Here is a 12,351-nt window from a genome sequence, read left to right on the forward strand (position 1 = left end):
GGAGAAGTAACATATAACTCACAGAAATTTCCTCCAGACCTACGTATTTGCAATGCCACTGCAAGTTTCCCATAATTTTTTTTCAGTTATATATTAAAAAGCCCAAAGTGTTTCAGGTTTTCTTTATTAATTGTAAGGAAATAATAATTGTTAAGTTCAAAGGTTAAACTCAAGTTTCTAAAAGAAAAAATGCCATTTGTAGAAATACTTTGGGTTTTCACTTTTCTAATGTATGTCATGAAAATTTCAAGCAGTCATATGGATTATATCCCTAAAGGTATTAAAAAAACCCACTTCCTTTTTTCTTAAACACTTATGTTACAATTTCAGCATTTATAGTGGTGAGGTTTCATTCCAACAGAGGTAACTTTTCCATTTGCTTTTACAAATATGTCACATACCTAGGGATAACCTATTTAGGAGTGCTGGAATGCTGTAAAGTGAAGTTAAATATATGATTTCAGTTGAGTAATAAATGTCACCTTATTTTATTACTCTGTTCATGTTGGCGTAAAACAGTCATCTACAACTGCCCGGCTAATAATGTATGAAAGCAATGATGTGTCACAGCAGCAGAGTTTTGATATGAGCAGATAGACCCTGAAAAGTGGCAACACAAATATACTCACCTGTTCCATCATCTACATTCTCTACTTCCATCACTTCTGTGTTTATTCTGCCACGAAAAAGGTAACGATGGCCATCTGTAGACGCTTTGCTGTTCTTCAACCGCCTGACAGAAGAAAGAACAGAGGAGCATGTCATCCACCACCTTTTGCTATGTTTCTGCAATGCTACCTGTACATGTAGCATTTAAAGGCTACTGTAAGAATCACAACCCATTTATACATGTGCAATTGAACTGCGGAAACCATTGCTGAATGGGACACTGCTGATGCTAAAGCAAAGATGCTACCTCTCGTAACAGTAAGCTGCAAATTGCTGGCTGATATGAGAGTTTATCAGGAAAGTCTCATTCTGTAAATGCCCTGTTCCAACACCTTGGTACTTATATGCCACTGCCTGCCATCAAAGACAAAATACTGCATTGGCAGGATCTTTCATGCTAACTGGTTTAAGCCTCCTTATGCTAGTCAAGAAATTCAACACAAGGGTTGAATGACTGAAAAAATGAAATAAGAACACCTTTGGATATAAATCTTGACCTACACACATCAGCCTCATAATTGGGATTTATGCATGGAAGAACTATGAAGACATTTTTTCCGCCTCACATAAGGGTTAACCAAGAATTATAATTAAGAATTGCTGAAATTCTGGGGAAGTTTCACAGTGACATATTCCAAAGCACTCTGCATTGCTATAACTCTGTTCCCAGTGAAGTCGAGGCTTTTTGAGAATCCCAGTTCTAGGCAGCTTTTCCCACCTCAGATAAGCCAGGGATGATTTTCTGTCCATTTTGGGCTATAATGATAATTAATACTGTATATCAAACAAAGGTCAGTTCCTGAGAATTAATGATCCTCTGAATTCTGACCTTGACTCATTCCAGAGAGGTACTAATCTTCAGAAAATTACCTGCCTCTCAATCATTACTGTCTAATGAGTAACTCTACTATACTGTAAGTTTCTTATTCAAAAACTGGGTAATGTATCTTAAAAAAAAAAAAAAAAAGCAGCAGCAAGCATAAAGGTTCAGTATCACACATTTTTTCTCTCCAAAGTGAGGTAAATACAATAACTCTAGTGACCTTTGTACCTATGAACCCAAATTTAGTAATACACATTTATACAACTCCGCAGCAAAAGGATGCTTAAAAATTACATAAAATATCTCGTACCATAAAAATAGGACAATTTTTGTAAAATTTCCAAAATACAAACCTCCTGTGAGCAACACTTTCTTTACCTACTTGCCAGTCAATACCCGAAGTATCTTGCTGGCATATAATCAATTCATTTTCCACCATAAACCCTGGAACTATGTTCTAAATCAAGTTATTCTCATGTCTGCAGAGGTGTCACCATGGTACCAGCCAATGACATGTAGGGCACGATTGCTCAAAACTAAAGAAATCATTGACCTTTCATGTATTTTGAGATTTTCATCCAATAGTGCATTTTAGCTAGAATATGGCTACAAAAATATGCAATTTAGTGGTGGACAAGTGAAAAGATACTATGTAATCAGTAGTTTAATTGTAATTGCCAGACAACAAAATATAGCAGTAATTAGAAATTTTGAAAAGAGCATGAGTTTATATTGAACCAGTCTACATAAAAATGAAACTGAGCAGTTGCAGAATGATATCCTTGAAATAAATTCAGTATTCAACACTAGGTAGGTGTTGAAGGTTCACAAGGTTCTTAAAATGGTTGATACTCAACTGTTCCAAAAGTTCTGCAACCTAAGCAAGAGTTGAAACTTAAAAACAAAGGACTGATTCACTATAGCTAGTCAAGTATAAATTACCTATCTTCTCACATGTAAATGCTTCACTGTTAACAGAGTAATCTATAGGAGGAAACAATATTCACTGGGGAAGAAGATTTTTACATCTCCCTCAGGGTTAGCCAGCAGCTTCTTATGTAGTAACCCACTAGAAAAATCAGCATTTCCAGTAAGGTCCTTGCAGAACAAGCTTAGCAGCTTTACAATTTAGAGAAATTCTTCTAAGACATTCTTGATCAATAGGTTCCATGGCTACTTTCCACTACTACCACTTTCTACTTTCCATACCACATACTGATGAGTCCGATCTTCCCCACATATTGGTTCAGCAAGAAGCTCTACAGGTGCTACAGTGAATCTAACCACAAGTCTATAATTAGCACAGGAGGAGAGAAAAGGGATATCCATCCCCTAGCCACCTGCTCTTATGTATGACATCATGAATATGAGTATAAACTTATTTGGAAATATAATTTTTTAAATATTTAAAATAATACTTTGGAATTACGAGTCCTCTGCAAAAACTCGTGTGAAAAATACCATATATAAACTACATACAATAGCAGACAACAAGGGTTGCTAATAAAATTTTAAAGCATCCCTTAAAAATTGGTTTCAGATTCATGCATTTTATGCATAAATTTCCATTTACTTTGCTGGTTGTAGCTGTTTAGATACATCTGAGGTTATAACTAGACTACGCAACACATGGATATTGTGGTACACATATATAGGAGTTCTGGTCTCTATTATCCAACCCTCATATCTCCTTCCCTTTCATCTGCCCCCACTAAGAACATGTAGCAAGAAGAGGATGATAAGCAGCCACTATTTCCCAGCTAAAACAATGGGGGAGGAGGAAATCATTACGGCATCAGCCTGCCTGATCAGCCTTTTCATCCTCAAGTTGATGGTGCTGTGTGCTCCCACACGCTGGACTGCATGTCCAACAACCTTCACCCAGATGCACCAAGCATACATTTTGCCGTTAACACTGCACTTGACCATCCTCTCATGCACAGCCTTCAAAAGCAGCTGGGCCAGGATCCATCCATTAACTGACACATGACCACTGCCAAGCCAGAGCACTGATCAAAACAAATGGATATTACAAGCAAGATATCTTTCACTCGGATGCTACAGACAATCCAGGGCACTGGTAAAAGACGGTTGGAAAAACAGGATGAAAGTTGGCTATCAAATCTGGAACTACCCTTGAAAATCTTACAGCAGTCACACTGATCTGATGGACACGGCTGTGGTGATGACAATAGAACCTGGATTTATGAAGCAACAGTTTCAGCAGCTGCAGACAGTTTCCTTGACTGGACACTGAGGTCAATGGTGGAGTTTCCTCTGACACCATCCACAAGTGTGCAGAGGCAGAGGCAAAGATAATAGTATTCACAGTGCTATTAGAGAGCATACTCAAGGTCTATCACATATCTAGGAATCTATCAAGGATCTAACCAGTAATATGTATTCAGTGGCTACTCAAAAACAGTTTCTGGATCAAAGAGACAAACTCAAGCAGTTTCAAAAGGGATGCCTGTATGTAGGAGAACCATTATTTCTCAGAAGCATAAGAGCACTGGACGACCATTAACTGCAGAAGCTTGTTGCTGAACTAAGGAATTGCTCCTTGCAATGCTGCACGCAGCAGCTTTCTAGCTGTTTTCCCTGATTAGAAATACAAGGCTTGAAACTCTTGAATCTGTAGAGACTAATTTTACAGCATAAGCTGCAATACTGATTTGTTTGAGCTAAAAATTCAGTCTGTTTACCCTTCCTAGAAGAGAGTGAGGCCATCACATATAACCTGTTGTGGAAGACTGACAAAACAGATTCCTTCTCCCTGCACTTCAACGTTTGGATTCTGCATTCCTACAAAATACACTTCTCCCTGGAGTGTGAGAAATACACTTCCTCTAAAAATGCTGACTTTTATATTGCAATTAACTGCAGAAAAGACTTTGGTGTTGTTCAAATATTCTTATGAAACAGCATACAGAGGATTCGCTCTACTGTGAGAAAAATATAAATTATTTTTCAAAGTATAAATTAATAATTTACCGGTGCTTTTTTTTGCAGTAGACCAAAAGGTTATCAAAAAGAAAAAATATCCTCTCTTGGATATTTCCTGCTGAAATTTTCAGTAGTAGTCCACTTCGCAGCATCTCTGTGCACGTGTCTGTGATGTTGGACCCCTGAAATCAATTGGAAAGAGATTATTTTTTATTCTGTGAGAATTGAAGGATTCTGCACCAATTAAGGAAAAGTTTCTTACACAAACTCACAACCATAATGATTCTCTGAAAACACCAAGAATAAAACTCATGGTAATTTATTACATTGTAATTAAATAATAATTTCTAATGTTTACTTAATGATGCTTAACACCAGCTTTGTATTCATTTAGTATTGCCATTAACTGGGGGGGAGGGTTTGTGGCTTTTTTGAATGGATGAAGTTTAATCGCTAAAGTTTCCAAATTATATTACATTGTGCATGAGACCTCTCGTGAAAAATCAGGCCAACTTTATACAATAACTCTTATCCTCAGTAACTTTACTATTTAGTCAGATATGTCTGAAAATGGGGCTTTACAAGACATAATCTATGCCAAGATGAACTTGGAAGCTGAAGCAACCTGGAACTTGAACATCATTAAGAGTATATAATTCTACACTAAATTAAGCTAAACACAAAATCAGAATCAAAAAAAGCAAGATTTAATATTCAGGCAAAGCTAATAGTGGCACGTTCAACAAGACTGTCTAGTATACTTCCCCTTAACATACTCTGAAGACATCAGAATTTTGCTAGGCTTAAAATGTTGGGGATGAAACTCCCCATGCCTCATTTTTGCTTCAAGGCAGATCATTCTTTCATGCGAAAAGAAGGCAGGCATCTTCATAAAGGTTAATGAAAAAGAAGCAACTTTAACAAAGGGTAACATCTTCCCCAAAATATTTCTATAAAAAAGTCATGGCATTTCTATGCCTTATAAAGAAATTTACCTCTCCAGGAAGCCTGCCTTGAATTCAGATGTGCATTTTGCTATTCCGAAAATCCACGCTCCTGTGGGACAGAGCTCCTGACCATGTGCTATATGCATCCAGCCATGCGATCCTATTGATAATTATGCGTGCTGGCTGCACTGAGCACACACCCATGGCTCGAGGAGTTTCCTATCTTGAGGCACTCAACAGTCAGCTTGGAAAACCTGCAAAAGCCAGGACTTTCCTTTCATCTACACATGTTCTGAATGACTTATGCCTGCAATAGCTGTAGTTACTTCCTCTTCTTGATCTAACCACAGTAGCCCAAAGAAAAATGCATTCAATTAAGAGCCAAGAAGCAGTCATGGGTTCTGCTCTCAGCTCTTCATCTTACCGTTCATCCTTTGTACGTCACAGCACTGAATATTGAGCAATAGCTCAGATGCTGTTCTAAGGAGAACACAGCCTGTTTACAGAGATGATAAGAGAGATTGCACAACCATCACACTGGAACACAATTCAGGTCTCTAAATAAAGCAGCTTCAGTATCAGTATTAACTAACCACTCTTGTTTCCATTTAGGATCAAATGAGCCAAAAATGAATGTCATCTATAGCCACTGCACCATACTTCCTAAGACAGAAGAAGCACCAGAAGCTGGCGTACTTATTTTACAGTTTTATTTGAAACCAAACACTGAAACACCTTAAAAGCACACTCAGTAATATAAATTAAGCATAAATTAAGGCTGCACTTAATGCTTGCTGACCACAACTACAGAATAGCAGGTCATTCTATTTCATTGCTTTTGTGTATTAAAAAGAGTAACCAATACCTTATGCTGCTTTTAAAATTTGCTGGAACGGTACTTACTTATAATTTGCACTTTAAAAGCTGGGTATTTTTTAAAGGTTTTTGGTTTGTTTTTACAGAAAACTTCGGCTTTGCTAGAAAATTGTAATTTTTTGTAGGGAAGCCAAAAAAATTTCAGCTTAAGGCTTCAAAACTGTTTCAGCAGTTTCAGCTTTCTACAAGAGGGTGCATTTTTTCATAGAAAGGGGTTTTATGAAAACATTTTGTCTCTTTTTATTGAAAAATTTCAATTTCACTGTAGAAAAATACCTTTTCCCAACAGTCCTAGCAAGATCTGCTACTGTGCCAGCATCATGTCATAAAATACCATATTTTATACATATTTTAAATGCATATAATTCAGGCCACCTGAATTACCAGGATTTTCCTCACTCATGATTCAAGTTCAACGCTGCAATATGACAGCGAGTATTATCTCTAACACATTACTACCTTTGCTATTGTTTTCCTCTTCATTTTCCTCCTTTTCTAATATAAACTGCTAGATGATGAAAAAAAAAAAACATTCTAGAGAGATTTTTTTCCCTTGGAGACCTCCCGTCCAAATACTGAACAGTGTTAACTTCACTTATCAGATACCTTTTGACAAGATCACAACCCATGATGGTGTGGCCACAGGTCAGTGAATTTTGTTATTGCTGTTTTATTTGCTGAAGTCCAAGGGAATAAGATAACAGGATCAGAAGTCGCATCTGACTGTCCTACATAACACTGCCAGTGCAGAAAAATCCCCCACCACCCCCTTGCCTATGTAACACTGTTAAGGTCAGCCTGTTCCTAGAATCTGGGTGGGCATGGAGCTGAAAGGGACAAAAGAGGAAGGGCATATTATGTGAAAAGTACTGCTGTCTCAACACCTGGGGTGAGCGCTCCACTTCACCACATCCCTTAGGGATGAAAAACACACCCAAAGAAGGATAAAGCAGAGAGCACACAAGCACTGCCATATCCACCACACAATTCAAAAGAGGACTGACAACTATAAGAACATTTTCATGAAGGATGTAGCTATACCTTGAACCTCCACATGGGTTTGCAGCAGGAACACCAAGCTACAGTTGATATCCAGCCCAGCAGGATAATTCATTTATCCAACTCCAAGCTATCCCTCTCATGGGGGAAGGTTCGAGGCTGCAGTAATGGATGAGGTGTCACCCTTGTCCCAGAAGCAGGAGAGGCTGTCTGCTGCACAGCTAAAACTGAACTATGCTACCTACAAGCAATACTTTTGGAACAAATATTACCAAAACCTTCTAACACAAACATGTTTTCATTAAATGTTTGAATTGAAACTACCTGGGAAATCTCAAATATGAGCAATTTGAATCTGAAAAGTAATTTGCTATTTTAAAGTTTTCATGAAGACGCACATTTATACTCAGTGCTTGCAAGGGAAGATCATATAGTTGCTCAACCTAAATGTAAAATCACTACTACTATGCTACAATTCATGTTTCTATACATTTAAAGCACCTGCAATTAGAGCTGATGGGGTATTTTCAGTGAAACCAGCATTTTTGCAATATGTCAACTTGAAAATGCCATGTACTGTAGAAACATACCTGTTCTAATAATCTTTCAACAAAACATGTAAAGGATTCAATTGGAAAAATCTGCAAAGCAAGTTTTTGCTTTCCAAAGCAGGCTTATACTGTGAATCTAGACTAGTTTTTCCTCCATCTTTCCTACTGAGCCACTGAAGACTCAAAACATCTAACTGTAGAGCAGCCCTCTCCTGTGGGTTGCACTGGGGCTGAGGGCTGTGTGGTTTTCCAGGATAGCTGGTGTGGAAATTAAAAGCCCGTAAGACCTCAGAGCTTGCAGGCTATTTAGACAAAACTGGCTCCTAACAACTCCTGACTGCCAGTCAGTCGCCTATCAGTCCACTAAGGCAAGAGCTCTGAAATGTAGGCTACCATGATGGTATCACAAAATACATACATTTAAAACGCACTGGAAGGAGAGAGACTATATGCAAGAAATGTAAAACAATATGCCCCTCATCCTTAAGTCATTAAATACCCACCTTTGACATTAAAAAAGGTCCTTCATTACCTTGAGATCAAAAGCAGCATTTGTTGGTTTTATTTGTTACAAAAGCTACTTATCCACATATTCCGGGCAAATTTCAGTCAAACATGGAGGTCTGACCATACTGATTCAGTGGCCATCACGCTAGCAGTGATAAAGGTCAGAAATAGCAGATATTAACTTACTCCTCAGTACTTGCACATGGGCATAGGAAACAGAAATAAAATAGGGGAAAGGGCTAAAAATTCTGGAGTTTAAAAGAGAATTCTCTATTAAAAAACTACTTGATGATATGGCGGAATGGAAAGGAACAGAATAGCCCATGCATTGTCACTAAGTTGGCCTGTGACTCAGACTGGGTTGTTCGGTTTCCAGCTTACAACAAATGCAACGATTTTATTTTTTCTTCTGTCACTGTAACATCCACGCAAATTTTACTGACAGATTCCTTCAGCTGCTGAGCCATTCTCCAGCTGAGACAGCCACCTACACAAGTTCTGAATTCAGACCAATAAATTTAACCACTTAGGAGATTAAGTGAGAAAGCCATTATACTCAAAATTTTCTTTCTTGAAACAGATGTTTCATTTTTCCATGAATCTGTATTTTTATCATAATAAACACAAGCTTCATCTTATGACACTTATGTATAGGAATTTAAGTCATGCTTTGATCAGATTCTAAAAATAGTCTTTATTTTTTTCCCTTTCCTTCTAGTTGGGGCCAAGCAATGTGCTAAGCATTTCCTTCTGGAAGGAAATCTCCAACAAGTTTGCCTCTTTATTTTTAGGCAATGCAGAAAACCAGATGTTTATTTAATTAAATCCACTCTCATACATTGCATTCAGAGATTTTTTGTAGTTGTTGTTGGGAATCATTCAAAATACTGTTAGCTCTTATACATGCTCTGGAGCTCTTACCATTTCAAGGACTAACCGTATATTATGTTTGAAAAGGATGCGCATATTAAGATCAGGGCAATTTTGCCAGATTAGGCCCCCTGTGGTTGCCCTATGATAGCATCAAACCTGATCAGCTAAACTACAATAAACACCACATAATTCTACTGAAAACATACTATTTTAAGACAATGGCACTATTTCAGAGTTCAAGCACAAGTGAAATCCTAAAATTAAATCGGGGGGGGTGAAACCAACCAAAAAAAACCATCCAAGGTTGGAAGGAAATTACTATGTTACGGTTCAGAGAATACATTCTGAGCAGAGAGAGAATAAATCTATGTTTTGCATGCTTCCGTCCATATTGTTACCTTTCCTTATTGTTACCTTTGTTCATTAATATATTTCTAACAGCAAACATATTTACTACTGTATGTTTTACTAAGGATTCAGAAGAAACTTAGTGCAGGAAAGTGGATTCCCTTTTCAGGGTTAGAGGTTTGAGAACAGTCAGTTCTTAACCAACTTATATGACTAATAATGCATTGAGTTAATAATAGTGTAACTTTATACTTGAGTGCGTTCATTAAGAAGGATTTGACAAATATCTATAAGACTCAGGCACTGAAAGCAAGTAGAAGAATTTTAATCACTGTGGTGCAGTGGAAAACTTAATTGAAAAGTTGAAAATAATAGAAGGAGTAAAGTCAGTAATAGGCAATAAGGATTATTCAACAAATTTCCTTGCCACAAAATATTCAGCAATGTAAGCACTTAGCATGCTATTGCTTCTATCATGAAGTTATTGCACAAGCATGTCTAATGTATTTTAATATTCACCTACACTAATCTTTCGAAGTTACTGCTAATGACAGCAAGTTCAAGCTAATCACAAAAAGAAACTTATTTTCACCAAGTCTAAACAACATTGCTTCTTTCGGAAAGTGTTAGGTCAGCTAGACCTCCTCTCAGTTACATTTAGAGGTTTACTTTATCTAAGTAGTCCTTTCTTTTTCAAGATCCTACAAACAATATCATGGCATGAGTACATATTCTCTGTCATTTGTCTTTAATGGCTTTTTTTTTTTAATTTGAGATTGAGGATTACAACTAAATGCAGAAAGGTTTGTCTGAATATAGACCAGCAATTATATAGCTTTTGTACTTGCTAAAGTTCCTTCTCTTGAGGCACAGTGAATTTTTGTGGAATGTGTTACAGTGACAGTCCTGTACCAAAAGACTACAGTGCCCTGAACTCTGGCATAAGAGGATTTCTCTGCTTTAAATTATACCTACCCCAATTACAGAAATGGAAGAGCAGTTCTTGAAAATGCTGCTACACAGGAAAAGGAAAAATACCTTAAGTGATACATTTCAAATCCCACAATGCCCTGAAGAAACATGAAGAATTTTGATTAAAGTAAAATTAGTTGCTTAATCCACGTTTAGAATGAATCAAATCTTCCCACACTACTCAATTAACAACAAACCAAAGGTTTGCGTAAGTCCACAGATCAGGAGATTTCACGTGGAGCAGACAGGAAATAATTTTGCGGTGCCATGGGCAGTGTTTGGGGGGTTCTTTGTTCAGTCTAATGTTTATGCTCCTTTCCGATAGTGGCTTGTTCTGCCGAACCCTTCTGGAAGGCAGGGGGAGACTGAATCCACTGCTGCAGAAGCAGAGCACATCCTTAGGCAGAGCAGGTTCAAAGAACAGCAGGTGTGGTAACAGCAGGAGACGTAGGGAGGGAACAGAGCTGTGGAGAAACTATTTTTTGTTTCTGCTGTTTTATCTACTACTATGAATGTCTACTTAAAAGTTGACTCTTCTAGTCAATATTCTAATTTTTAGTTGTCAGACTTCTTGGGGAACTCTGTCAGTTAAAGTTCAGGCAGGTCTATCTCAAAGCTTTCTCTGATTCAGTGTCCCATCAGTGTCCCTAACCTTTTCTTTTCTCTGCGCTGTACAAAGGTCATTTCCCACTATATAGCTGAAAGATCAGTTCTCAGTCTATCAGACTAACGTGCAAAAAATACATTTTTCTTGCTGCCTTTTCCAGTCAGCAGGCCTTCCACAAAATCCTGAAGTCTGCTATTTTATACAGTGGTGCTCAGTCATGGACAACACTTAATTTACAGAGTAGATCCCAAATAAAAGCTGTGATTTCACAGAACTGAGGAGTTGACAGTGCCTCAGGATCACAAAAACAGTGCAATACATGCTTGTTGAAAACTGTTACTCCCTTCGCAATATAGAAAGCGACAAATCTTAATGACAGTACCTCCCATCCTTCAACATGAGACTGCCATTCTTCCAAAAACTCTAATTTTTCCATTTGTCTCTTGGCCTCATTTATGTTGGAACAGACAGCTTTCATGGCCTGGAGGGCTTCCATTAGTGCCGCATAGTCACTGTGCTTCCTTGGAGTCCGCTTCAGTAACTCCTATTTAAACATTTAAAAAAAAAAAAGAAAAAAAGAAACCTGTCTTTGATCTCTAAGTGTACATTACAGGAGGCTTAAATTGCCTAGGATACAAAATCAAAAAGTAGCCAGACTTCTCTTCTACTAAGTGGAAAAGTAATAAACCCTCCAGCATTGTGTCCTAGTAGGACACTAAAACTCAGAGAAATAAATTACTAACAATAAAAATAATCGCTACTTAGCAGAAAGTTTGCATTTCAGCTACTTTCTCCCCCCAACAATGTTTCCCCATGTTGAGCTTTGGTTTTTTGGGGGCTTTTTTCATTTTTTATATTCCACAGGATGGAACTGCTCAATAGCAGGGATAACAATTCTGCTTAAAAATGTTAGTTTACTGACGTCAAAATTAACACCTGCCTTTCCTGCAACTCAGGGCAAAAACCATGTTCCTTTAGCTCCACAGTATTGTTCAATCTAGTGCAATACACCAGAGCACTGAACAATAGCTTAGGTGACTCACTGATTTCAGATGGTTACTGGTAACGGCAGCCATAGTAAAAAACAAAAGTAGAGTTGCCAGTATTCATATGAGATTTCCCATCTCAAACTACCAACTACCCGTTTACAGCTGGACCGACTATGGACAGCCTTCAGTGCATACCCTGACTGAGGCGTGGGTACGTTCCTCCTGGAGCCCTAACCCTGCTGCC

General features: G+C 37.8%; 1 protein-coding gene across 1 annotated transcript in view; it reads right to left on the bottom strand.

Moving 5' to 3' along the window:
- The window catches only part of PREX2 (phosphatidylinositol-3,4,5-trisphosphate dependent Rac exchange factor 2), a 190,491-nt gene that overhangs the window by 116,793 nt on the left and 61,347 nt on the right, over window positions 1–12,351 (bottom strand). Inside the window, exons 7-9 of the mRNA XM_076329593.1 lie at window positions 11,501–11,662; window positions 4,487–4,620; window positions 630–733 (exon numbers count right to left, since the gene is read on the bottom strand). Coding sequence (XP_076185708.1) covers window positions 630–733; window positions 4,487–4,620; window positions 11,501–11,662 — 400 coding nt within the window. The remainder of the gene's footprint in view (window positions 1–629; window positions 734–4,486; window positions 4,621–11,500; window positions 11,663–12,351) is intronic.

The sequence above is a fragment of the Aptenodytes patagonicus genome, chromosome 2, assembly GCF_965638725.1.
Source record: "Aptenodytes patagonicus chromosome 2, bAptPat1.pri.cur, whole genome shotgun sequence".
Lineage (NCBI taxonomy): Eukaryota > Metazoa > Chordata > Aves > Sphenisciformes > Spheniscidae > Aptenodytes > Aptenodytes patagonicus.